Here is a 26,950-nt window from a genome sequence, read left to right as displayed (position 1 = left end):
CCCATTTAATCGCTGGCCCATTAGAGGTTCTATCCAATGAACATCCAATCTATAGTGGACCTTCTCACAGCCCCTTTCAGAAAGGCAGAGCATGTGTAAAGAGGGCGGAAGGACAGTGTGATTGATAAATGGAGAAGTGAGAGAGCATATTGTGTCTGAGTCAAGTCTATAACCACTATGTGCCTGAAGCCATGGGGAGAAAAAGTGTGTCTTTTGCTTTCTCGCCCTAAGTGCGCTGGGTATGCCTAGACGTAGGTCCTGGGCTCACTGTGCCACTGGAATCAAGCTATCCTGGCTGAAGAGGGGTGAAACCCTGAAACCGGTTCTAGGATGCTTGTTTCCGGTCCAGGGAGGACCTGGCTTGGCAGTTCGGGCTGGACTGTTCCCATGAGGCACAGGGTCAAGACTGATTTGCATATGGCCAGGTCTAAACTGGGGTGGCGTGGTGAGCAAAAGAATGATGGATTTAACCCAGATCTCTTGACTGGGGGAGAATGTTTTGATTTGTTCTGCATTCCGTCCATCAATTGTGTGTCTTTTGCATGGGGAGAAAAAGAGCGGCCAGCCGAAGGGTTGAGGACAAGCAAAGGTGGAGCTTTTGGGAATCACAGGTCTTCTCTTCCCACTGGTGGGTCAATTTAAAATGTTAAAACCCCAAAGTAAGCAGATAAGGGGTTTACTCTTTATTCAGTTTAGACCCCACTTCCTACATACTTGAACCTCAACTAGATGAGAAATTGAGAAAAATGGATTCCCAGTCAGAATCCCTGAAAGATCCCCAGTTAACAAAGTTCAACGCAGCATTCCTGAGTCGCCGGGCATTCCACCGCAGAGCATTTACCATCCTATGCGCCAGTGACTGCTGAGTCGTAGGGCATTCCACCACAGAGCATTCACCATCATATGCGCCAGTGGCTGCTGAGTCGTAGGGCATTCCACCGCAGAGCATTCACCATCACATGAGCCAATGACTGCTGAGTCGTAGGGCATTCCACCGCAGAGCATTCACCATCATATGGGCCAGTGACTGCTGAGTCGTAGGGCATTCCACCGCAGAGCATTCACCATCATATGAGCCAGTGACTGCTGAGTCGTAGAGCATTCCACCGCAGAGCATTTACCATCATATGAGACAGTGACTGCTGAGTCGTAGGGCATTCCACCGCAGAGCATTTACCATCCTATGCGCCAGTGACTGCTGAGTCGTAGGGCATTCCACCGCAGAGCATTCACCATCATATGCGCCAGTGGCTGCTGAGTCGTAGGACATTCCACCGCAGAGCATTCACCATCATATGGGCCAGTGACTGCCGAGTCGTAGGACATTCCACCGCAGAGCATTCACCATCATATGGGCCAGTGACTGCTGAGTCGTAGGGCATTCCACCGCAGAGCATTCACCATCATATGAGCCAGTGACTGCTGAGTCGTAGGGCATTCCACCGCAGAGCATTTACCATCATATGAGCCAGTGACTGCTGAGTCGTAGGGCATTCCACCGCAGAGCATTTACCATCCTATGCGCCAGTGACTGCTGAGTCGTAGGGCATTCCACCGCAGAGCATTCACCATCATATGCGCCAGTGGCTGCTGAGTCGTAGGACATTCCACCGCAGAGCATTCACCATCATATGGGCCAGTGACTGCTGAGTCGTAGGACATTCCACCGCAGAGCATTCACCATCATATGGGCCAGTGACTGCTGAGTCGTAGGGCATTCCACCGCAGAGCATTCACCATCATATGAGCCAGTGACTGCTGAGTCGTAGAGCATTCCACCGCAGAGCATTTACCATCATATGAGACAGTGACTGCCTTGCGCTGAAATCTCCACCAAGCACAGGCTTATTTTTTTATTTCTTTGCCACCCTACAACCACTTTCCTGTGCTTTGTGTGTGGAGTTGGAAAAGTGACATCCAAGCTAAGTAGGGAGAGGCAAACAGTGAAGCTGTTGTGAAACCATATTCAATGGCCTGTCTCCACCACTTTATTAAGGGCCCCCCCCCCGTCCCCCTAGACTCCTATTCTTTTTTTTAGGTCTCGCCTGACCCAGCGCATGCGCTGGTCTGGCGAGACTTATTGAGAGGGCTCCAAAAAGTGCTACCAGGCCAGCCTAGAGCTACAGTGCATGTGCGCGGGCGCGCGGGTCGGGCTATACCGCGATTACTTTCACTTTCGCGGCAGCACGGCCGCTTTGATGTTTGATAGTGATCGTGATCGCGATCACTTTCGCGGCCGCAGGGCCGCTTTGCATAGCCAATAGGTCTTGCTTTTGGGACCTTATAAGTATTTAGTTATGCAAATGCCAATGCTTGTTTAATTATTAGGTCTGATGTTAACCAAGACCTTTTGATTTTGCTATAAAAATGATGGACCTGACTTACAAACTGCACGTTGTAGTGCGTTTGGTAGTATTACAAAACCTACTACAAAGTGTACGTTTTGCCTGTATTTATATGTGTGGAGTTCTCCGCCCCGACTGCAGATTCTCTGCACATGTAAATACAGATTTTAGTAGTAAATGTTGGAGGTACACGGGAATGAGTGGCAAAAGTGGCAAACGTACTATGTAAGGAGATGGGACTAGGGAGTAATAAAAGCGGTTTAGGGTTAGTCAGGGAAGGGGTTTAGGGAGGGATGTCATCCCCCACCCATAACTAAGGATCTGATTTATATATTGGCAGAGTGGGTACGCCGTTGCAACAATAACTAGGTTTCCTCCCTGCCAATACAGTGGTCTGTCCACCAAGTTTAATTGTGGACGGACTTTAAGTTTGGCCACGCTGGAGACTACTCTGTCTCTGCCATGGCCAAACTTCTCTGATGGCCCTTGGGAGTAACAGCCATCTGAGAAATGGCTACATGTCCACCCGCCCGATTTAGATGGGCGGACATGGAGTCATTTTGATACTATTTCCTACCACCAGGTAAAACCTGGCAAACAGAAACAGTAAAAACATCATAATGCCCACCCCTCCACGGGAGAAGCCTTCCATGGCGAGGTGAGCATTGCTTTTTTTTCCAGAAGGAAAATCCTGTTTTGGCATTTTCTTTTTGAAAAGAAAAAATTACTGTTTGCTACAAGGCTGCGTCCTTCTGACGCAGCCCCGTAGCAGACAGTAAAATGCATCTGGCATGAACCGCTCGGACGGCGGTTCCTTACAGTGCCTTTATAAATGACCACCTGCTTCTTACTTGGAACTTGTGAATACCAAAAGTAATACACATACTGCAAAGTGTAAATATACTCAAAAGTGTAAATTCTTTTTGTGATTAAAGCCCCCTATGTATAAAGCACTTACAGGGGTTTTCAACCAGCCCTCTTCATCCATCGGTCTGTTATTGTGTAATTCACATTTTTCTTCTGCCCGCTACAGCATACAGCATGGGGCAATGGTTCAGCCCACTTCGGTTTTTCGCTAACTTCACTGTGCGTGACTGCATTCTTCCTGTTCACAAGGAGCAGATCCACCCACAAAGTAGTTCGCTTAAGTGCCAGGGACTACTATGGCAAAGCATATTTTGGAGACCAAAATCTATTTTAGTTTTTAGCCAATTTTTTTATACTGATGAAGCCCAGCAACTTTCCAAACAAAAAAGTTTTGCAAAATACATGACCAAATGAATTGGCAAAGCCAAAAATTCTGGTGGCCATGGACTGACCTATTTGCTTTGCCTAATGCTTGTTTACCTTTCTGTGCCTCCTTCCACCTCTCGGTCCTCCTGTTTCTCCCCCCCCCTTTTTTTTATTTCACTGCCTGCACCTCCTACGGTGTGGTACAAGGGGTTAAATGTTCGTCAGCGAGGAGGCAGCAAAAATTAAGACAGCTTGCCACCTCAAACATGTGAGGCTGAGCAGAAATTTGAAGCAACCATCCTTACAGGACTGTTTCTTTTCTCGGCAGATGCTGAATCAGAGGCCTCCTGGAAGTCACTCATCAAAGTCTTGATGGTGGGAGGTGCTGTTCTAGTCCTCCTCCTAGTGGCCATTTTGTTTGCCTGTTATTTCAAGAGGAAGTCGGCGCAAAGGTGAGAAGGAACCATCGCGCAATAATCACAGCCCACTACTGTTCATTATAGCAAAAAAGGCCGCTTTATTAAGACAGTTGAAAATGTCCCAATCGCATAACTATAAACAATATGACATCATAAAATAACTTATATTGTTTTTCCACAAAACCTCCAAACTTTTTCCAACCAACTCTATTAAAACTTCAATAATACACCCCCTGTCATTGTAAACCCCAACTTTTCTCTTCCCCACCCCTGCGATCAGTCATTTCCCACCCAGCCCCCTAGGAGTGGGTAAGGCCGCTCCAGACTTACCCCCCCCCAAAACGCCTCATTAAATAAGGAAAAATTGGGAAACTTCAAAACCGTCCTAGAGTGGCAAGGAACATTTTTTCTTTTTTTTTATTAGGGAGGAGGGTGGGACAACGGGAAAACACCCCGCTGACGCAAGTGCCTTCCTGCCAAATACTACCTCTATTTATAGACTCCTGAAACCCTCCCCTCCTACCTAACTAACTGCACCTGACCCCTCGCGCGGCCATTCGATTGCGCAAAAGAGCCCAGGTGGAGACCGGCTGGTCCCCTGCTCCACCTGGGTTCCCAATGATGAGGAGCAAGGGGGGGTTCAAGGTTCACTCGTTAGTGTAAACCTACTGACTTGCACAACACTATAGAAGACACTGCCCGTTGTTTTCGGCTCAATGCCATTTGAGTGCTTTGTCAGGCTAGAAAATCCCTTAACAGGAGATGGATTTAAAAAGAACTTTGCATAATGTTACAAAGTCCCAAGACCAAATGCTGAAAAGCTGTAGAAAGGCCATTGTGTTCTTTCTGAATAATCTTAATTAAAACTAAATATTATAAAAAAAATACTGAATTTGCCGTACCATTAATAGAATAAAAACCTTTTTTTTAATTTTTAGAAATCAGATAATAGAGAAACCTAGGGTAAGGGTGAGTCGGTATTTCAGGCAAGCATTCTGAATGATGTTAGAATGCAAAACATTACACCGTTCCTATTTTTCTTGTCGAATTATATTTGTCATTCTTATAAACGCCTTTTGAAGAGTGATCGGTGGAATAGAAGCGTGTATATAATGTCCCGCCAGCAGGCGCGCAACGCACATTGGGCTGAAAGGGCTTCAGCCCTTCCCCCCTGTCGTGTGTGTCAGCCGGGCTGAGGCTGCTTCCCGGGCACACACACAGCCGCACCTGAGTACTTCACAGGTTTATAAAAGACCATTTACTTGCTAACAAGGCTTTGTTGTGTTTTCACCCCTTCTTAGAGCCCCTGCATCTCCACTCTGCCTATTGCTGGAAGAATTAACCCCCTCCCCCGAAAAAATTTCTTAGCCACCCCGAAATTTGGCTCTAGTTGCGCCTCTGCCCACCAGCTAGAAGTCTTGGTATTTCAGGCTCCTCAGTTTTCCAGAGGCTCACTTACCTGTCCCGGGTTAGTTTAGCACCTAAAGATGGGCACAGATCTCAGCAGCCCAGAGCCACAGAGAGGAAATCGAGCAGGGACAGAGTTGCCTGATTGGATGAAACTAAACCTGTCTGCCACAGCATAGCTTATGCGATCTGATTGCACTCTCTGGTGTGCCTCACTTGCAGGCTGGACCAGCACAAGAGCTGCATGAACCCTCTAGTGTGCCATACTGGCTGGGGACAGCAGCACAGGAGCTGCCTGGGCTTCCTTGTGTGCCACATGTGCTTGCAGGAGCAGCACAGGAGCTGTCAGTGCTCTCTGGTGTGCCGCTCACACAAGTGGGAGGACCGCGGGAGTTGTCTTCATTCTCTGGTGTGCCGTGCATACTGGCGGGAGCAGCACAGGTGCTGGCTGAACTCTCTAGTGTGTCATAAGTGCTTGCGGGAGCAACTCATGAGCTGTCAGTGCTCTCTTATGTGCCGCACATGCTAGTGAGAGCAGCACAGGTGCTGCCTGTTCTCTCCTTGGTGCCCCACACACTGGTGGGAGCAGCACAGGAGTTGTCTGCGTTCTCTGGTGTGCCGTGCATGCTGGCGGGAGCAGCACAGGAGCTGGTTGAGCTCTCTAGTGTGCCACAAGTGCTTGCCGGAGCAGGACATGAGCTGTTGGTGCTATCTGATGTGCCGCACATGCTGGTGGGAGCAGCACAGGAGCTGTCTGCTTTCTCTGGTGTGCTGCACACAATGGTGGGAGCAGCACAAGAGCTGTATGCATTCTCTGGTGTGCATTACATGCTGGCAGGAGCAGCACAGGAGCTGGCAGGGCACTCCAGTGTGCCACAAGTGCTTGCAGGAGCAGCACATGAACTGTCAGTGCTCTCTGATGTGCCGCATACGTCCTGGGAGGACCTGGCTTGGCAGATCGGGCTGGACTGTTACCATTGGGTGCAGGGTCAAGACTGATTTGCATATGGCTGGGTTCAAACTGGAATGGCATGGTGAGCAAAAAACAATGGATTTAGGCCCAGATCTCTGTACTGGGGAGAATGTATGACATTGTTCCGCATTCTGTCCATCAACAGTTGTTTTTGCCTTTTTCACCCTGAGGGGGACGGGTATGCCCAGACGTGGGTCCCGTGCTTCCATGCCACTGGAATCAAGCTATCCTGGCTGAAGAGGGGTGAAACCCCGAAAACGGTCCTAGGATGCTTGTTTCCAGTCCTGGGAGGACCTGGCTTTGCAGTTCGGGCTGGACTGTTCCCATGAGGCACAGGATCAAGACTGATTTGCATATGGCTGGGTTCAAACTGGAATGGCATGGTGAGCAAAATAACGATGGATTTAGGCCCAGATCTCTGTACTGGGGTGAATGTATGACATTGCTCTGCATTCTGTCCATCAACTGTTGTTTTTGCATTTGTCACCCAGAGTGGGACGGGTATGCCCATACGTGGCTCCCGTGCTCTCCATGCCACTGGAATCAAGCTATCCTGACTGAAGAGGGGTGCAACCCCGAAACCGGTCCCAGGATGCTTGTTTCCAGTCCTGGGAGGACCTGGCTTGGCAGTTCGGGCTGGACTGTTCCCATGAGGCACAGGATCAAGACTGATTTGCATATGGCTGGGTTCAAACTGGAATGGCATGGTGAGCAAAAAAACAATGGATTGAGGCCCAGATCTCTGTACTGGGGTGAATGTATGACATTTTTCTGCATTCTGTCCATCAACTGTTGTTTTTGCAATTGTCACCCCGAGGGGGACGGGTATGCCCAGACGTGGGTCCCGTGCTCTCCATGCCACTGGAATCAAGCTATCCTGGCTGAAGAGGGGTGAAACCCCGAAACCGGTCCTAGGATGCTTGTTTCCAGTCCTGGGAGGACCTGGCTTGGCAGTTCGGGCTGGACTGTTCCCATGAACCACAGGGTCAAGACTGATTTGCATATGGCTGGGTTCAAACTGGAATGGCATGGTGAGCAAAATAACGATGGATATAGGCCCAGATCTCTGTACTGGGGTGAATGTATGACATTGCTCTGCATTCTGTCCATCAACTGTAGTTTTTGCATTTGTCACCCCGAGTGGGACGGGTATGCCCATACGTGGCTCCCGTGCTCTCCATGCCACTGGAATCAAGCTATCCTGGCTGAAGAGGGGTGCAACCCCGAAACCGGTCCCAGGATGCTTGTTTCCAGGCCTGGGAGGATCTGGCTTGGCAGTTCGGGCTGGACTGTTCCCATGAGGCACAGCATCAAGACTGCTTTGCATATGGCTGGGTTCAAACTGGAATGGCATGGTGAGCAAACAAATGATGGATTTAGGCCCAGATCTCTGTACTGGGGTGAATGTATGACATTGTTCTGCATTCTGTCCATCAACTGTTGTTTTTGCACACATGCTGGTGGGAGCAGCACAGGAGCTGCCTTTGCTATCTGGTGTGTTGCACATGCTTTTGGGAGTAGCACAGGAGCTGCCCACACTCTCTTGTGTGTTTCCCCTGATGGTGGGTACAGCACAGGCATTGACTGTGCTCTCTGGTGTGTCACACACACTGAGTGCTGCTCTCTTGTGCTACACACAAAAGTGGGAACAGCACAGAAGCTGCCTGTGCTCTCGGGTGTACCGCACACACTGGTGGGAGTAGCACAGGTGCTGCCTGCATTCTCGGGTGTGCAGCACACAGTGGTGGGAGCAGCACCGGTGCTGTGTGCATTCTCTGGTGAGCCGGGCACACTGGCGGGACAGCACAGGAGCTGGCTGAGCTCTCTAGTGTGCCGCAAGTGCTTGCAGAAGCAGCATTGGCTGTCAGTGCTCTCTGATGTGCCGCATACGCAGGTGGGAGCAGCACAAAAGCTGCCTGTTCTTTCTGGTGTGCTGCACACGCTAGTGGAAGCAGCACAGGAGTTGCCACACTCTCTGGTGTGCTTCCCATGTGATGGTGGGAACAGCATAGCTGCTGCCTGCCGTCTGTGGTGTGCCGCACACAATGGTGGGAGCAGCACATGAGCTGCTTGTGCTCTCTGGTGTGTTGTGGGCACTGGTAGGAGCAGCACAAGAGCTGCCTGCGGTCAATGGTGTGCTGTGTATGGTGGTGGGAGCAGCAGAGGAGCTCTTTGGTGTGCTTCTCATGCAGGTGGGAACAGCACAGAGCTGTCTGCACTGTCTGGTGTGCTGCACACACTGATGGGAGCAGCACAGAGCTGCCTGCGCTCTCATGTGTACCTTGGGCGCTTTGCAATGTGTTAGGAGCAGCATTGCCACTAGAGTATGCAGAGTAGGATTGAGATGGCGGGGAACTCAGCTGGTCTCTGAGAAGTTGCTCTATGTTATGTTATGTTAATGTAACTTATTGAGCGCACAAATTCCCGGAGGTGTCTTGGCACTGAAAACAATAGAAAGCCCAAAAGATCAGGAACCTAGTTCTGGAATAGCCATGTGTTAAGTCCCTTTCTAAATTAGGCTAGTGAAGTCGCAGATCTGATATGCATTTTAAGCATATTCCATAGTTTGGCCGCACCGTAACCAACGCTTCAGCCCCCCCAGCTAGATGTGCGAATCCTGGGAACCATCATAAGCCTGGCACCAGTAGAGCCTAACTGTCTGCCAGGATGATACCATCAGAAGATATTTTTTAGGAACACCGGTCCTGTATTGTTCAAGGCCTTATATGCTAAGAATAGCGTCTTAAACTTGACGCAACTTGCTACAGGAAGCCAGTGAAGTCTCCGGATATCCTTAGAAACTGACTTGTACTTAGGGAGATTTAATAGAAGTCTTGCGGCTGCATTTTGTACCATCTGCAGTGTTGTTTATGTTGTTTCTGCATATTCAGATACAGTCCGTTGCAATAATGTAACTTTGATAGCACCAGTGCAGTTACAACCGTCCTCCTAGAATCGATAGGTATATATGGAAGAACCTTCTTCAGTTTCTTAATCAAAGAAAAGGTGGCAGAAACAGTAGCATTAGTTTGCTGAGAGTAAGCTAGTTTGTCATCAATCAGTACCTTGAGATTTTTTGCTTTTTTACTGGTGTTGGCAATTCTCTCATCTTGACAGGCCACCAAAGGCCGTCCCATCTCGGTTGGAGATTACCAAAGATCACTATTTCGGTTTTCTCCTAATTACGTTTGAGACAGTGCTTGCCCATCCAGCTGTTAATTTCCAACATACAATTTTGAAATTGCAATGCAGGGGAGGCTTGATGTTTATACGCAGCTACCACAATCTGTGTGTCGTCGGCATACGATGTTAAACTGAAGCCGAAATGCTGGATCAGAGGGGCCAGTTCGATACGTATATGTCAAAAAGGGATGGGCTAAGCGACGAACCCTGTGGAACCCTGTAAGAAAGTGGCTCTGTATATACTGTTTCCAAATAGGTACAGTGTGTACAGAGTCCACAGTCCCCAAGGGGTTGGCAGAGGCTAAAGTTAGATATAACCTTACTCTCTAAAGTGGTCGAGCAGTAAAGCAGTATCAGAGGACAGTGTAAAGCATTTGTTGTACACACTTAGTCAGCAAATGGTCTCACACACTCAATAACTGAACTCTAGGCCAATGGTTTTTGTATAAAAATATGTAGTTGTTTTATTTTCGAACCAACAATAGGTATAAAAATATATTTTCTCAGATTGAGAGGCTTTAGATAAATACTTTTCAATAGGCAACAGACTTTGGATGCAATAAATAAAGTTGTTGCAATAGGCAACACAATTTCAAACACAATTATACATTGAGAATTTCTAGTAAAATGCAATAGATGACCTTTTGGATTACTTTTCTTACCACAAGACTGGATCCTAGAATCAGGCCTGGGACAGTTCCTGTTAACAGTTGAGTAAAATCGTTTTGGTTACGGTAATGATTTTTAAGCAATCTATTGGTATTTTAAAAGTTGACACTTTGAAACTTTTTCTCATAGAATCACCAATGTTATCCTACGGGAGGAACTTCACTTAGCAGGTAAGTGGGGTTATTGTTACTTTTTCTGGATCCAGCACTGGGGCACCTCCTGTAAATAGTTGAGAGAATGCGTTTAGGTTATGCAGGCGATTTTTTTTTTTTTTTAAATATTTTTATTAAGTTTATCAACAACACAGAAAATAAACACCACTAGTTTAGTGCAAGGCTTAGCATACAAAAGCTTCGAAGGTATCTCAGCAATGGCAGCACAGGTGTTACATAGAGAAATAAACAGACCAAAGGTATCATACCATCGTTCCCCTCCCCGCCCAGCGCCAGCGTATGCAGGCGATTTTTAACGAGTATTTGTAAGTTTGCAAAATCGACACTTCTAAACATTTTCAGCAAAAACCAGGCAATGTTATCATATGGAAGGAAATTCAAGTTGCAGGTAATCTTTTGTAATCCAGTGCTGGACTCCTAGGTTCAGCAATGGGACATCTATCTAAAACAGGTAAGTAATTACGTTTTCACAGTTGGTACAATTTGTAAAGAATATTTGTAGTTTGCAAAAATCAACACTTAGAAGAAATTTAACAGGAAAACAGTCAATGGTTTCCTATGGAAGAAAATTGGGTTAGCGGTAAGTATGGCTGAAAATACTTTTCAGGGTCAGTGCTGGGCACCAAGATCCAGCATTGGGATCTCTCCTGATAGCAGGTGAGTAATTTCGTTTTCGTAACTCGGTTGATTTTAGCTGAATATTTCAAAGTTTAGAAACTCTACACTTAAAAGAATTTCTAAGTGAAACCAGTCAATGTTACCCTATTATAGAAAAGAGAGCTATCGGCTTTTGGGTAAGTACTCGACTGGCAGAGTTAAGGTTCTAGGCATAGACTCAGGGGTCTTCCAGGGTCAGGTAAGTACAGTTGTTACACCCTCAGCGGCACAGGGGCAGCCGGGTGCAGAGTGAGTTAGGCCCAATGTTATCCTAAGGGAGGCAGGGGGCCCTTGGTTGGTGGCTGCTGGCTAGCAGGCCACGCAGCTGTGGGAGCTGGGCTCCTTGTCACTTGCTCAGGGCAAATGGGGAAGTAGTGTAGAGTAGAGATTGCACTGCCAGGGGCACTCGGGCGGCTGGGTGCAGGGTGCTTTTGAGCCATCGGGCGCTCAATGGATTGCAATGGAGAGGCTCAAAAACGAACAAAGACTGCAGGCTCGGGGACGAAGATTCTTCAGGTGTGACCACCACTTCGTGGGGTAAGTTGGGTAGTTGGAGGATAGGTAGGCACCCAGGAGTTGGGCACAGGGGGCCGCAGGGCGCCGGCTGCAGTGGTGCCTTTTGGTGTCGGGAAATCTTACCCTCGACTGGTCGCGGTTGGAAGGGTCCCTGGTTCTGAGGCTGCAGGCGTCGCCAGCAGCATCGAGGTGGGTCCTTGGGTGCTGGATTCGGGGTCACGGTTGCTGGGGGGACGTCCTCGGGGTCTTTGTTCACTCCAGCACAGGCCAGGCTTGGCGGGTGCAGAGTGTGCAGGGTTCGCGGTTCCGGGCTGATGCTAGGGGTCAGTTACTTGCTTTGAGCAGTACCACTGCTCGTGGGAGTCCCAGATGCTTCGAGTCACAAGGTAGCCAGGTCCTCCAGGGTTTGTGAGGTTGCTGGCCAAGGGAGATACCGGGATTTAGCAGGAGCAGGTCCGAGGGTCGACAGGCCGGTAGGGCTGGGGCCAAAGCAGTTGGTGTCTTCCTCTTGTTAGCAGCTGCACGGCAGGTCTTCTTGTTTCTTGATCTTCTTTGCTGTTTCAGAATCTGGATCAAAGGTAGGAAGGTTCAGGGTGCCCCTAAATACTAAACGTAGGGGTGTTACAGGTAGGTAAAGGGCAGGGACCAATGGGTTCCTGCCCTGGGGTGGGTACACCCCCTATCCTGCCACTCTCCTGTGGGAGGGGGGCAGTAGCCTAGTCCTGATTGGGCAGGGCTTCCCATCTGCAAGATGGCGAGAGCCCAGAGATGTGCTTCACTTTGCCTCCCCCACCTGAGGGGTGGGGTTGGCAGAGGCTGGCACACCCCCTTTTCTTCCTTGGGGTTTCTGGCCAGTCTTCCCACCAGAGTGGGGGTCAGAACCGGTAGGGGCCAGTTGCTGAGTACAGCAAGTGGCCTGGAGAAATTCACAAAGGCGGCATGCCTTTGAAGCTTCCCCTGCCCATCCTGTGGGAGGAGACCTAGCACCTCGCCCAGGATGTGCATTGTTGCAGGCCCAGGAGAGCGGGGGGCTCTCCACCCAGGGGTCCAGCAACAAATCTGCTGTGTGGCAGCCTAGGCAGACCCTCAGACAAGACGTGGATTGTAGGTTAGGTTCAGGGGGCATGTCTAAGATGCCCTCTGTCGTGCATTGTACATTAAATCCCACACTGGCATCAGTGCGGGTTTAATGTGCTGAGAAGTTTGATACCAAACTTCTCAGTCTTCAGTGTTGCCATTATGGTGCTGTGGAGTTTGTGTTGATGATCTCCCTGCACCATATACTCTTAAATGGCAGCACTGCATTTACAGTGCCCAGGAATGAACCTGGGTACTGTGGGGGCACAGGGATCATGCACCTGTACCCACACCACTGGCATAGGGCACCCAGTTAGAAGGGTGGCTGATGTATGGCAGGGCAGTGTGTGTTGTGGGCATGACACACAGAGAGGTGTGCCATGTCTACTCTCTGTTTAGTTCTGCACCCAGACACTCAGCCTGCAAAGGCAGTGTGTGTGTGTGTGTGTAAGGGTACAGGGCCTCTAAGGGTGGCAAAATAAGTGCTGCAGCCCTTAGGGGCCTTCTCTGGTCACAGTGCCCTGGGTACCTATGGTACCATTTATCAGGGGCTGACCTGTGGCCAGAGATGCCAATTGGGTTTAGGCTGTCATGCAGTTTTAGGGAAGGAACACAGGCCCTGGGTACCTGATTGGCAGGAGCCCAGGGCACACTCAGTCAAAGTACATCAGCTATTCAGCAAAAAGTGGGGGCATACCATGCAAGAAAGATGGCACTTTCTCACAAATCTCACAAGGTAGAACATAAGGGGTCAATTTAAAATGATCCAGGGTCACCGTTTGTCTTCTTTCTGTCAGAAAAGACGAAAGCAGGGACAATGACAAACCCATAACCCCTGATTTTTCCAAACGCAGTTGCAGCAAATTATGGTCAACAGTATCAAATGCTGACGACAGATCAAGGAGGATCAGGACAGCGGCACCACCTCTATCCATCACTGTCCTAAGCTCCTCGGTGGCCTCGATCAAGGTAGTCTCCGTACAATGTTCAGACGAAAGCCGAATTGGGAGGAATCAAGTAAATCATTTTCTTGGACAAATTGAGTTAACTGTTTATTCATGATTTTCTCCACTATCTTAGCTGGAAAGGGCAGCCTGCCGATAGGACCGTAATTGCTTGGGTTAGATGCGTTCAGGTTCGTTTTTTTATCAATGGAATGGTCGATGCATTCTTCCATAAAGCAGGAAAAATTCCATAGGTGAACATGGTATTAAAAATCTCTGTTAGAATAGGACTCACCTCCTTAGCTATAACTCTCAGTACTGTGGAGGGACAGGGGTCCAAAGGGGACCCAGATGTAATTTCCTTAATAAGTTCTTCCACTGACTCACTTGCTACCTGGAGAAACCCTAAAGAATGTTTTTTCCAGGATTGATGTTAGGGATGTCCTCGACTCGCTTGTGAGTGAGGGTGACCTCGAAAGAGTCAGAGATATCATTGACTTTATTCGTAATGGTGCTAGCAATATCATCTCAGATGCGTTGATTGATTTCTGTGGCCTTTTTATTATTAGGCCTGGGTGGTGAACTTTGCTCCGTTCGCGGAGTTTGCGGAGTTTTCTGCACTCTGCCGAGCTCGCAGAGTGCAAAAAACTCCGCTTCACGATGTGTAGCAGTTTTTCCCCGCTCGCGAATGGTAAGTTCACGATCACTAACGGTAAGTTCGCGAGCGTGAGCTGCCACTCGGGTAGCATTTCTAGCCAAGCGGCAGGAATACCATCACAAACTGCAGTTCGCACTGTACTCCGCCATTCGCAGAACTTCGCTGAGTTTTTTTGTAACTTTGCGGAGTTCCGCGTAGCAAAACTCCACAAACTATGCCCAGGCCTTTTATTAGGCAGAGAGGTGAGCTTCTCTACTACTCCAACAATTCTTTGGTTGAATTCTTAGCTCTCGCAATCTGCCTGGTAAAAAAGGTCCCGTTTTCTCTACATGTCCTAATGGATATCCAGGAGGCGATATTTGAGGATCTGGGCTACCTCTGATGTCGTGAGGGAGAGCGCCCCGGGACAGTGCCAGTGTACGAGAGGAATTCTGGTTGCTCCTTTACTGTGCCCACACAATATATACCATACTGGGTGCCTTTTTTCTCCCTTCCCTTAGAGTCCGGATCAGTGCTGGGCTTGGAACTAAAAGCAGCCCTGACAAATTTTATAAGACCACCGCTCATTCTGCGCGTAGTGAGCAAGCCTGACCACTGCAAGGGGTTTCTTGGGGGGGTTTTTCCTCCAAGAAGTTTGTGAAAATAATTGCAAATATGATGCGCTTTACAACACAATTTTGTTATAGAACCTAGAACAATCATTGACTGGATGAATGGAGTTTGCAGACTTGGCTGCGTAGCTCAATGAATGAATGAATAGTTAGATGAGTGAGGAGTACTTTCTTCAATAAAATATCACCCTCCCCCAAACTACCACCACTAATCCTTGTGAAACAGGCTTAGTTCAGGTGTATTTACCACAGCACACTAATTTAGCGCCTCCAAGAATTAGGCTTTGATGTACAATAGGAATAAGAACAAGATAACTATGTAGTGGCAGAATTACTCAACCTGAAACCAGGAAAGCCTGCACCATTCCCAGCTTCCACCTGACCACGTTGTGTGACCCTAGACATTTACATTTTTCACAGTGCCACCTTTCGCTTCATCGTCACATGAGAGCAACTTGAAATACAACAGTTTAGGATGTGCGCTGCTTAAAATCAAAAACTATAGTTAGTCCATCTATAGTAACACCCATGGCCACATATAAGGGGCAAAAGACAACTGACTTCCCTCTTGCTTTACTACTAATGACATCATTGCTAGGGAAGTGCTTCTGTAGGGGCATGATTAGAATCACTTCTAACAATTGTAATTCAATGTTATGGTTTAATTCCATATACTAAGCTGTCTCAATATATCAGAAAAATGCAATTAAAGGGATTAGCAGGACAAAGAAACCTTATTGGTCCCACTGAGTTTGCTCTGATGAAAGGCGTTCAAGGCACTTACATTCACTCACATGATCTGCATGGGACCAACAGTTTTAGTGGAAAAGGTTCAATTACTTTCAGATTATAAATATGTGATCAGTTCTTCTATGTCTAGTAGATGTTGTCCTATTAGGGAGAGAGGGGAGCAGTGCCTCGGACCCTTGGTGTGGCTCTGTTAGACTCACAAGCCCCAAGGACTAGGGCTGGGTGATGTCATTTGCCACTACTTTCCTATCCTAGTGTCTCCTGGTGAAACAGTCCTGCCAGCAGGCCCTCAGCTTGGACTCCCTGAGATTCACAAACCACACGGTGTACCAGTGTGTTTTCTTTAATAAGGGCCACACTACTCTGTTCTTCATGGGCCTGAACTGGGGCCATCCCTTCAGGGAGCGCGGTGTCTGCAGGACCCCTCTCTGGTACTAATGCATAACGGTCCTGCGGGGCCCAGTTTTCATCTCCTCTCCCAGTGCCACAGAGGAGAGTCTCATCCTCGGACTCACCCCCTCCACCTGGGACAACTCCTGGTGGCCGACCACGCTGGGAGCAGCACCGACACCCACGGACCACGCACGTAACCTAGGATTCATCCTCGACTCCTCCCTCTCCATGTCAAAGCAGGTCAACGCCATCTCCTCCTCCTGCTACAACACCCTCCACATGCTACGAAAGGATCTTCAAGTGGATCCCGACTGAAACAAGAAAAACAGTGACACAGGCCCTCGTCAGCAGCAGGCTGGACTACGGCAACGCACTCTATGCAGGAATCCCGGCCAAACACCTACGACGACTCCAACGCATCCAAAACGCCTCCGCCCGACTGACCCTCAACGTTCCCCGCCGCAACCATATCACCCCCCACCTGAGAGACCTATACTGCTCCCCGTCGACAAGAGGATCACCTTCAAGCACCTCACCCACGCACACAAAGCACTCCACAAAACACCGAACCAGCCTACCTGAACAGCAGACTCAGCTTTTACACCCCCACCCGCCAGCTCCGCTCCGCCGCCGCTATCCCCCGCATCCAACGAATGACCTCTGGTGGCAGATCCTTCTCCTTCCTCGCCGCCAAGACCTGGAACTCCCTACCCACCTACCTACGGCATACCCAAGACCTGCTCACCTTCAGAAGACTCCTCAAGACCTGGCTCTTCGAGCAGTAGCGGCACCCCCTCCCCTCAGCGCCTTGAGACCCTCACGGGTAAGTAGAGCGCTTTACAAGTATTTTTGATTGATTGCTTGGTACACTATAACATGCAGGTGTCCTTCAGGGGCATCCCTTCAGGGAGGGCGTTTGGGGCTGTTACACCTCCCTAATAAATGTATTTTCTGGTAAATAGTTGGGTGCGGTTGCTTTCCGTCAGCTATGGTTCGGTGTCTGTTGGATTTCACCAGGAATTTTTACATAAACACAGAGAAAACCACAAACACTCTCTCCCTCCCTTGGTTTTGAAAGTTTAATGAAAGGTCAGATATTTTACGAGATACTGTGTTTTTTTTCCTCACTTACCACCCCTACCAATCCGTATTCCTCTCCCTTTCCACTGCCCCTTAAGCCACTTTCATGAGCCCTGCTTGTCCTATAATATATTATAGCATTAGATGTCAGCATAATTATTGGAAAATCTGTGGCTCACACCCACCCAGTCTTGCTGGCCAAGCTATGCCCCTGGTGCCATTTTCAGTGGCGCTGGAACAGAGCACAGCACGATGCTCCTGATTCCACCCCCACCACTGGGGGCAGTCGACTTCCATCACCACTGCACTGCGGTGTTGTGCATAAAGGCAGGGTTTTAAGTGGGCGGGGTCTCACCGGTGCTGAGCTCCGTCAGAGAGGTGGATTAATACTTCCACTGCAGAAGCGTTGGGTTGACCTCCAAGAACAGGAGTCTTCAAACTGGGGGGGGCGTGCCCTTTAAAAAACTGACGGTGTGACACTTGGTGGGGTGGCAGCTGTGACCCTTAAGTATCTTACCCCTTGTGACACCTGGCGGGGTGGCGGCTGTGACTCCAAAATATCTCACACCTTGTGACACCTGGCGGGGTGGCAGCTGTGACCCCTGAGTATCTTACCCCTTGTGACACCTGGCGGGGTGGCAGCTGTGACCCTAGTATCTTACCCCTTGTGACAGCTGGCAGGGTGGCGGCTGTGACCCCTAAGTATCTCACCCCTGGTGACACCTGGCGGGGTGGCGGCAGTGACCCCGAAGTATCTTACCCCTTGTGACACCTGGCGGGGTGGCGGCTGTGACCCCTGAGTATCTTACCCCTTGTGACACCTGGCAGGGTGGCGGCTGTGACCCCAAAGTATCTCACCCCTGGTGACACCTGGCGTGGTGGCGGCAGTGACCTCGAAGTATCTTACCCCTTGTGACACCTGGCGGGGTGGCGGCTGTGACCCCTGAGTATTTTAACCCTTGTGACACCTGGCGGGGTGGCGGCTGTGACCCCTGAGTATCTTACTCCTTGTGACACCTGGTGGGGTTGCAGCTGTGGCCGGAAGTATCTTACCCCCTTGTGACACCTGGTGGGGTGGCAGCTGCGACCCCGAAGTGTCTCACTCCTTGTGACACCTGGCGGGGTGCCGGCGCCGACCCCGAAGTATCTTACCCCTTGTGACACCTGGCAGGGTGGCAGCTGTGACCCTAGTATCTTACCCCTGGTGACACCTGGCGGGGTGGCGGCTGTGACCCCGAAGTATCTTACCCCTTCTGACACCTGGCGGGGTGGCAGCTGTGTCCCTAAAGTATCTTACCCCTTATGACTCCTGGCAGGGTGGCGGCTGTGACCCCCAAGTATCTTACCCCTTGTGACACCGGGCGGGGTGGCGGTTGTGACCCCGAAGTATCTTACCCCTTGTGACACCTGACGGGGTGGCAGCGGTGACCCCTGAGTATCTAACCCCTTGTGACACCTGGCGGGGTGGCAGCTGTGACCCCAAAGTATCTTACCCCTTGTGACACCTGGCGGGGTGGCGGCTGTAATCCCTGAGTATCTTACCCCTTGTGACACCTGGCGGGGAGGCGGCTGTGACCCCGAAGTATCTTACCCCTTGTGACACCTGGCGGGGTGGCGGCTGTTAACCCAAAGTATCTTACCCCTTGTGACATGCGGCGGAGTGGCAGCTGTAACCCCTTGTGACACCTGGCGGGGTGGCAGCTGTGACCCCCAATTATCTTACCCCTTGTGACACCTGGCAGGGTGGCAGCTGTGACCCCGAAGTATCTTACACCTAGTGACACCTGGCGGGGTGGCGGCTGTGAACCCGAAGTATCTTACCCCTTGTGACACGTGGCGGGGTGGCAGCTGTAACCCCTTGTGACACCTGGCGGGGTGGCAGCTGTGACCACGAATTATCTTACCCCTTGTGACACCTGGCAGGGTGGCAGCTGTGACCCTGAAGTATCTTACCCCTAGTGACACCTGGCGGGGTGGCGGCTGTGACCCCGAAGTATCTTACCCCGGTGCCACCTAGCGGGGTAGCGGCTGCGACCCCGGAGTATCTTACCCCTTGTGACACCTGGCGGTGTGGCAGCTGTAACCCCTTGTGACACCTGGCGTGGTGGCAGCTGTGACCCTGAAGTATCTTACCCCTTGTGACACCTGGCGGGGTGGCAGCTGTGACCCCAAAGTATCTTACCCCTTGTGACACGTGGCCGGGTGGCGGCTGTGACCCCGAAGAATCTTACCCCTTGTGACACCAGGCGGGGTGGCAGCTGTGACCCCGAAGTGTCTTACCCCTTGTGACACCTGGCGGGGTGGCAGCTGTGACCCCTAAGTATCGTACCCCTTGTGACACCTGGCAGGGTGGCAGCTGTGACCCCGAAGTGTCTTACCCCTTGTGACACCTGACGGGGTGGCAGCTGTGACCCAAAGTATCTTACCCCTTGTGACAGCTGTGATCCCTAAGTATCTTACCCCTTGTGACACCTGGCAGCATAGCAGCTGTGACCCCGAAGTATCTTACCCCTTGTGACACGTGGCCGGGTGGCAGCTGTGACCCCGAAGAATCTTACCCCTTGTGACACCTGGCGGGGTGGCAGCTGTGACCCCTGAGTATCTTACCCCTTGATGCCTGGCGGGGTGGCAGCTGTGACCCCTGAGTATCTTACCCCTTGTGACACCTGGCGGGGTGGCAGCTGTGACCCCTGAATATCTTACCCCTTGTGACACCTGGTGGGGTGGCAGCTGTGACCCCTGAGTATCTTACCCCATGCAACACCTGGCGGGGTGGCAGCTGCGACCCCTGAGTATCTCACCCCTCGTGACACGTGGCCGGGTGGCAGCTGTGACCCCTGAGTATCTTACCCCTTGTGACACCTGGCGGGGTGGCAGCTGTGACCCCTGAGTATCTTACCCCTTGTGACACCTGGTGGGGTTGCAGCTGTGACCCCTGAGTATCTTACCCCTTGCAACACCTGGCGGGGTGGCAGCTGCGACCCCTGAGTATCTCACCCCTCGTGACACGTGGCCGGGTGGCAGCTGCGACCCCTGAGCATCTTACCCCTTGTGACACGTGGCCGGGTGGCAGCTGTGACCCCTGAGTATCTTACCCCTTGTGACACCTGGCGAGGTGGCAGCTGTGACCCCTGAGTATCTTACCTCTTGCAACACCTGGCGGGGTGGCAGCTGTGACCCCTGAGTATCTTACCCCTTGACGCCTGGCGGGGTGGCAGCTGTGACCCTTGAGTATCTTGCCCCTTGTGACACCTGGCGGGGTGGCAGCTGTGACCCCTGAGTATCTTACCCCTTGACGCCTGGCGGGGTGGCAGCTGTGACCCCTGAGTATCTTACCCCTTGTGACACCTGGCGGGGTGGCAGCTGTGACCCCTGAGTATCTTACCCCTTGTGACACCTGGTGGGGTGGCAGCTGTGACCCCTGAGTATCTTACCCCTTGCAACACCTGGCGGGGTGGCAGCTGTGACCCCTGAGTATCTCACCCCTTGTGACACGTGGCCGGGTGGCAGCTGTGTCCCCTGAGTATCTTACCCCTTGCAACACCTGGCGGGGTGGCAGCTGCGACCCCTGAGTATCTCACCCCTCGTGACACGTGGCCGGGTGGCAGCTGCGACCCCTGAGCATCTTACCCCTTGTGACACGTGGCCGGGTGGCAGCTGTGACCCCTGAGTATCTTACCCCTTGTGACACCTGGCGAGGTGGCAGCTGTGACCCCTGAGTATCTTACCTCTTGCAACACCTGGCGGGGTGGCAGCTGTGACCCCTGAGTATCTTACCCCTTGACGCCTGGCGGGGTGGCAGCTGTGACCCTTGAGTATCTTGCCCCTTGTGACACCTGGCGGGGTGGCAGCTGTGACCCCTGAGTATCTTACCCCTTGACGCCTGGCGGGGTGGCAGCTGTGACCCCTGAGTATCTTACCCCTTGTGACACCTGGCGGGGTGGCAGCTGTGACCCCTGAGTATCTTACCCCTTGTGACACCTGGTGGGGTGGCAGCTGTGACCCCTGAGTATCTTACCCCTTGCAACACCTGGCGGGGTGGCAGCTGTGACCCCTGAGTATCTCACCCCTTGTGACACGTGGCCGGGTGGCAGCTGTGTCCCCTGAGTATCTTACCCCTTGTGACACCTGGCGGGGTGGCAGCTGTGACCCCTGAGTATCTTACCCCTTGTGACACCTGGTGGGGTGGCAGCTGTGACCCCTGAGTATCTTACCCCTTGCAACACCTGGCGGGGTGGCAGCTGCGACCCCTGAGTATCTCACCCCTCATGACACGTGGCCGGGTGGCAGCTGCGACCCCTGAGTATCTTACCCCTTGTGACACGTGGCCGGGTGGCAGCTGTGACCCCTGAATATCTTACCCCTTGTGACACCTGGCGAGGTGGCAGCTGTGACCCCTGAGTATCTTACCCCTTGCAACACCTGGCGTGGTGGCAGCTGTGACCCCAAAGTATCTTACCCCTTGTGACACCTGGCACTGACTTTGCTCGCCCTGGTTTCAGGGGTGGCAAAATCAGTTCCACAAACGCAGGGGCAACTCATTATGGACATTGGTTGGGGCTCCACATTCTTTGTTTTCTGTCTATTTTTTATTGCACTAATAGTAAACAAATTACATTATTCACCATTAGTGTAATACAATAATTCGAGTACAATTAGGTGGAATATGACCCGCCCTGGCAACTGAGGTAAGTAAAAAAATGCTTTTAAATGTATATTGTGTGCATGCTTCAGGATGAAAGTGTGTTTATGTGAGAGAGAGAGTGTGCATGTCTGAATGTGTATGTATGTGTAAATGTGTGAGAGAAAGTCAAGGTCAAATGGCGTATGATTGCACTTTCACTACTCTTGGTATTTTGGTGAATTGGCGTCCAGCTGTTCTTGGTGCAGAGGCGAAGTAGTCTGAGTTGTCCGCAGAGTAGCAGGCCGTGTCGCTTGGGGGCATGTAGGAGGCGTGTACATGCCAATATTTTAGAACAGGAAGCGGGAGAGTTTGAAAACAAATCGTAGGAATGTATTTTCCCCATTACCTCTATTGAAGCAGAGTCAATTTCAGATGGGACAGAGCTAAAATAAAGCCATTTGTTACTTTACAATTCGTGAGCCTTCCGCCTAAATGGGGTCTGTTGGCACGTATGGGCCATGAGTGTGAGCAGGACTCCACATTGGAGCTGGTACGCTCTCTCAGTAAGGCCTACATGCCAACATTTTAGAAGAGGAAAGTGGGAGAATTTAAAAGACATGATCATGAGAATATATTTCCCCATTGACTCCTGTTGAGGCAGAGCAAATTTTAGGTGCGAGACAGCCATAGTGAATACATTTTTGGCATCAAGTCAGGTCTATTGGCATATATGGTAAGCTGCGGGCAGGCATAAGGGGGCATCTGATTGCGGAAACCTCATGGGTTCCATGTGGCCTGTCCTTGTCACTGATAAAGCCGGATTCTTATCTGTTTTACCATCACCAAGAATCCTCTCAGGTCGCCAGGATCTTTTTATCTGCTAAATAGTGTGGAGGGGAGGAAGTCCAAAGTTAACACATCATCAAAATTGAACTCTAAAGGACCACTGACTCCTAATCTCAAATTGTAAAGATTTATTACAAAGCCGAAAATAACTGCACATACAAGCACCTCAGCAGGAGGTTAAGTAAATAAATGAGCACTAGTCAAAGAATATCCTACGCAGGAGTCTCATCCGACTCAGAATAAGAAGAATAGTTAACTCCAGAAGCATCAGGCAACCAATAACTGCTCTAATCTCTATGTTAGAAGTCATTAACCTAAAAGGAACCCAGTTAGTTTATCCCTGCTCTATCTCTAAGGTGACATCCCCACTTAGCATTTTCCCAGGCAAGAGGATAAAAGGTGTCAGAAGAGAAGACTTCCTTAGAAGTGCACTCACTTAGTCAGAGCTCGCTCTAAGAAGCTCCTTCTAGCTCTCCATCTAAACCTCAACTGTTCAACCCTCGGGGCACTGTCCCTAATTCAAAATCCCAAAAACATAGAACACGCCCTCTGGCACACCTCTTCAGCCAGGTCTTCTCCCAGTGATTTTCCAGTGAAACTTCTATCCCTTCCAATGACGGTTTACTTGTCCTCGGGTCCCAGGCACCTTCTCCGCCGAAAGTATCATCCCTACATTCCAGTATACACCCATATTGGCTTCTCAGGCCATCCTGACTCCTGAAACAAAGAGTTAGTTTCTCTAACGAGCTAGGTGTCCAGAAACATGGGAACGAGATTTTCTAACGTCCTGAAACCCAAAGCCTTACCAAGGGAAATCATTTTCGGCCTACAATATTTGGCTAACATAAGAAACGAACAGGCCTCTCTCTTTAACCGTATATGCGATCAGGCCTTTACACAATTTAAACACACTCGTCTACAATCACTCTATAAACATTATTTTCATTACATTTCATATATAAGTATGCAACCTACACGTGCAAACTTTAATATGGTGCACATTTAAACCTAATGCATCACATTACACGGAAACCAATCATTATGCATTGACTAAAATACACACCCGCAATTAACTACGACATTTCTAAGTCACACGTTAATAAATTCCATTAACATATGTGGGTGCTGACTAACGGTGATTATGGTGCACCCCTACAACTTTCAGAACAACATGGCACTCTATCATCACCAATTCAATATCCAGCTGGCGCACGAGCGCAGGCAAAGAAGGGGCACAGCACACAGTGAGGAACGGTTGGTGGCATACTCCCGAAGCCCCACTTAGGTCAGAGCTCAGTCCCTTTATTGTGCGCCTCCACGTCACCAGAAAAAACAATTTGGTAACAAATTACAAAGGGGGAAACTGTGTGGAATATACCATTAGTTGTGCACATGCGTGAAACAACGTTACCATGTGAGTGGGCAGATCTGCTCTGAGTGAAGGATATGGTGTGTTTAGGGATAGAGTGGGAACAGGTCGAAGGCTCTAAGCGATGCCCAACACAGCACAAGTAGGGTTGCCACCTGGCTGGTTTATATACTGGCATGACGAGTTCTGTAAGTCAGTATATATTGTCCGGTATCAATTACCTGACAATTAATTTCAAAGGCAGAGTACCTACTCTCATTAGCACTGCTACAATACATATCATGGCAGAGTGTAGAGTACCTACTCTCGTCAGCACTGCTACAATACATATAATGGCAGAGTGTAGACTACCTACACGCGTCAGCACTGCTACAATACATATAATGGCAGAGTGTAGAGTACCTACACTCGTCAGCACTGCTACAATACATATCATGGCATAGTGTATAGTACCTACTCTCGTCAGCACTGCTTCAATACATATAATGGCAGAGTGCAGAGTACCTACTCTCGTCAGCACTGCTACAATACATATAATGGCAGAGTGTAGAGTACCTACACGCGTCAGCACTGCTACAATACATATCATTGCAGAGTGTATAGTACCTACTCTCGTCAGCACTGCTACAATACATATAATGGCAGAGTGTAGAGTACCTACTCTCGTCAGCACTGCTACAATACATATCATGGCAGAGTGTAGAGTACCTACACCCGTCAGCACTGCTACAATACATATCATGGCAGAGTGTAGAGTACCTACTCTCGTCAGCACTGCTACAATACATGTAATGGCAGAGTGCAGAGTACCTACATGCGTCAGCACTGTTACAATACATGTAATGGCAGAGTGCAGAGTACCTACACTCGTCAGCACTGCTACAATACATATAATGGCAGAGTGTAGATTATCTACACTCGTCAGCACTGCTATAATACATATAATGGCAGAGTGTAGAGTACCTACACGTGTCAGCACTGCTACAATACATATAATGGCAGAGTGCAGAGTACCTAAACTCGTCAGCACTGCTACAATACATATAATGGCAGAGTGTAGATTATCTACACTCGTCAGCACTGCTATAATACATATAATGGCAGAGTGTAGAGTACCTACACGTGTCAGCACTGCTACAATACATATAATGGCAGAGTGTAGAGTACCTACACGCGTCAGCACTGCTACAATACATATAATGGCAGAGTGTAGAGTACCTACACGCGTCAGCACTGGTACAATATATATAATGGCAGAGTGCAGAGTACCTACACTCGTCAGCACTGCTACAATCCATATCATGGCAGAGTGCAGAGTACCTACACGCGTCAGCACTGCTACAACCCATTTCATGGCAGAGTGCAGAGTACCTACACGCGTCAGCACTGCTACAATACATATAATGGCAGAGTGCAGAGTACCTACACACGTCAGCACTGCTACAATACATATAATGGCAGAGTGCAGAGTACCTACACGCATCAGCACTGCTACAGTACATATAATGGCAGAGTGCAGAGTACCTACACGAGTCAGCACTGCTACAATCCATATCATGGCAGAGTGCAGAGTACCTACACGCGTCAGCACTGCTACAATCCATATCATGGCAGAGTGTAGAGTACCTACACGCGTCAGCACTGCTACAATACATATAATGGCAGAGTGCAGAGTACCTACACGCGTCAGCACTGCTACAATACATATAATGGCAGAGTGCAGAGTACCTACACTTGTCAGCACTGCTACAATCCATATCATGGCAGAGTGCAGAGTACCTACACGCGTCAGCACTGCTACAATCCATATCATGGCAGAGCGCAGAGTACCTACACGCGTCAGCACTGCTACAATACATATCATGTCAGAGTGTATAGTACCTACTCTCGTCAGCACTGCTACAATACATATAATGGCAGAGTGTAGAGTACCTACTCTCGTCAGCACTGCTACAATACATATCATGGCAGAGTGTAGAGTACCTACACCCGTCAGCACTGCTACAATACATATCATGGCAGAGTGTAGAGTACCTACTCTCGTCAGCACTGCTACAATACATGTAATGGAAGAGTGCAGAGTACCTACATGCGTCAGCACTGTTACAATACATGTTATGGCAGAGTGCAGAGTACCTACACTCGTCAGCACTGCTACAATACATATAATGGCAGAGTGTAGATTATCTACACTCGTCAGCACTGCTATAATACATATAATGGCAGAGTGTAGAGTACCTACACGTGTCAGCACTGCTACAATACATATAATGGCAGAGTGCAGAGTACCTACACTTGTCAGCACTGCTACAATACATATAATGGCAGAGTGTAGAGTACCTACTCTCATCAGCACTGCTACAATACATATCATGGCAGAGAGTAGAGTACCTACATGCGTCAGCACTGCTACAATACATATCATGGCAGAGTGTAGAGTACCTACATGCGTCAGCACTGCTACAATACATATCATGGCAGAGTGTAGAGTACCTACATGCGTCAGCACTGCTACAATACATATAATGGCAGAGTGCAGAGTACCTACACGCGTCAGCACTGCTACAATACATATAATGGCAGAGTGTAGAGTACCTACACGCGCCAGCACTGCTACAATACATATCATGGCAGAGTGTAGAGTACCTACACGCGCCAGCACTGCTACAATACATATAATGGCAGAGTGCAGAGTACCTACACGCGTCAGCACTGCTACAATACATATAATGGCAGAGTGCAGAGTACCTACACTCGTCAGCACTGCTACAATACATATAATGGCAGAGTGCAGAGTACCTACACTCGTCAGCACTGCTACAATACATATAATGGCAGAGTGTAGAGTACCTACACGCGTCAGCACTGCTACAATACATATAATGGCAGAGTGCAGAGTACCTACTCTCGTCAGCACTGCTACAATACATATAATGGCAGAGTGCAGAATACCTACACTCGTCAGCACTGCTACAATACATATAATGGCAGAGTGCAGAGTACCTACACTCGTCAGCACTGCT

The 26,950-nt window shown here is 49.7% G+C and overlaps 1 protein-coding gene across 3 annotated transcripts in view; it reads left to right on the top strand.

The window, feature by feature from the left end:
* Positions 1-26,950, top strand: part of LOC146869749 (uncharacterized) — a 101,833-nt gene that overhangs the window by 32,179 nt on the left and 42,704 nt on the right. For 2 of the 3 annotated variants that reach the window (XM_085614146.1, XM_085614138.1), the window contains exon 4: positions 3,907-4,030. The exons of the other annotated variant lie outside the window; for it this stretch is intronic. In XM_085614146.1, the coding sequence (XP_085470272.1) occupies positions 3,907-4,030 (124 nt within the window). The remainder of the gene's footprint in view (positions 1-3,906; positions 4,031-26,950) is intronic. 3 annotated transcript variants of the gene reach the window in all.

The sequence above is a fragment of the Triturus cristatus genome, chromosome 1_1 (assembly GCF_964204655.1).
Source record: "Triturus cristatus chromosome 1_1, aTriCri1.1, whole genome shotgun sequence".
Taxonomy (NCBI): Eukaryota; Metazoa; Chordata; class Amphibia; order Caudata; family Salamandridae; genus Triturus; species Triturus cristatus.
This window is presented reverse-complemented; position numbering and strand designations above follow the sequence as displayed.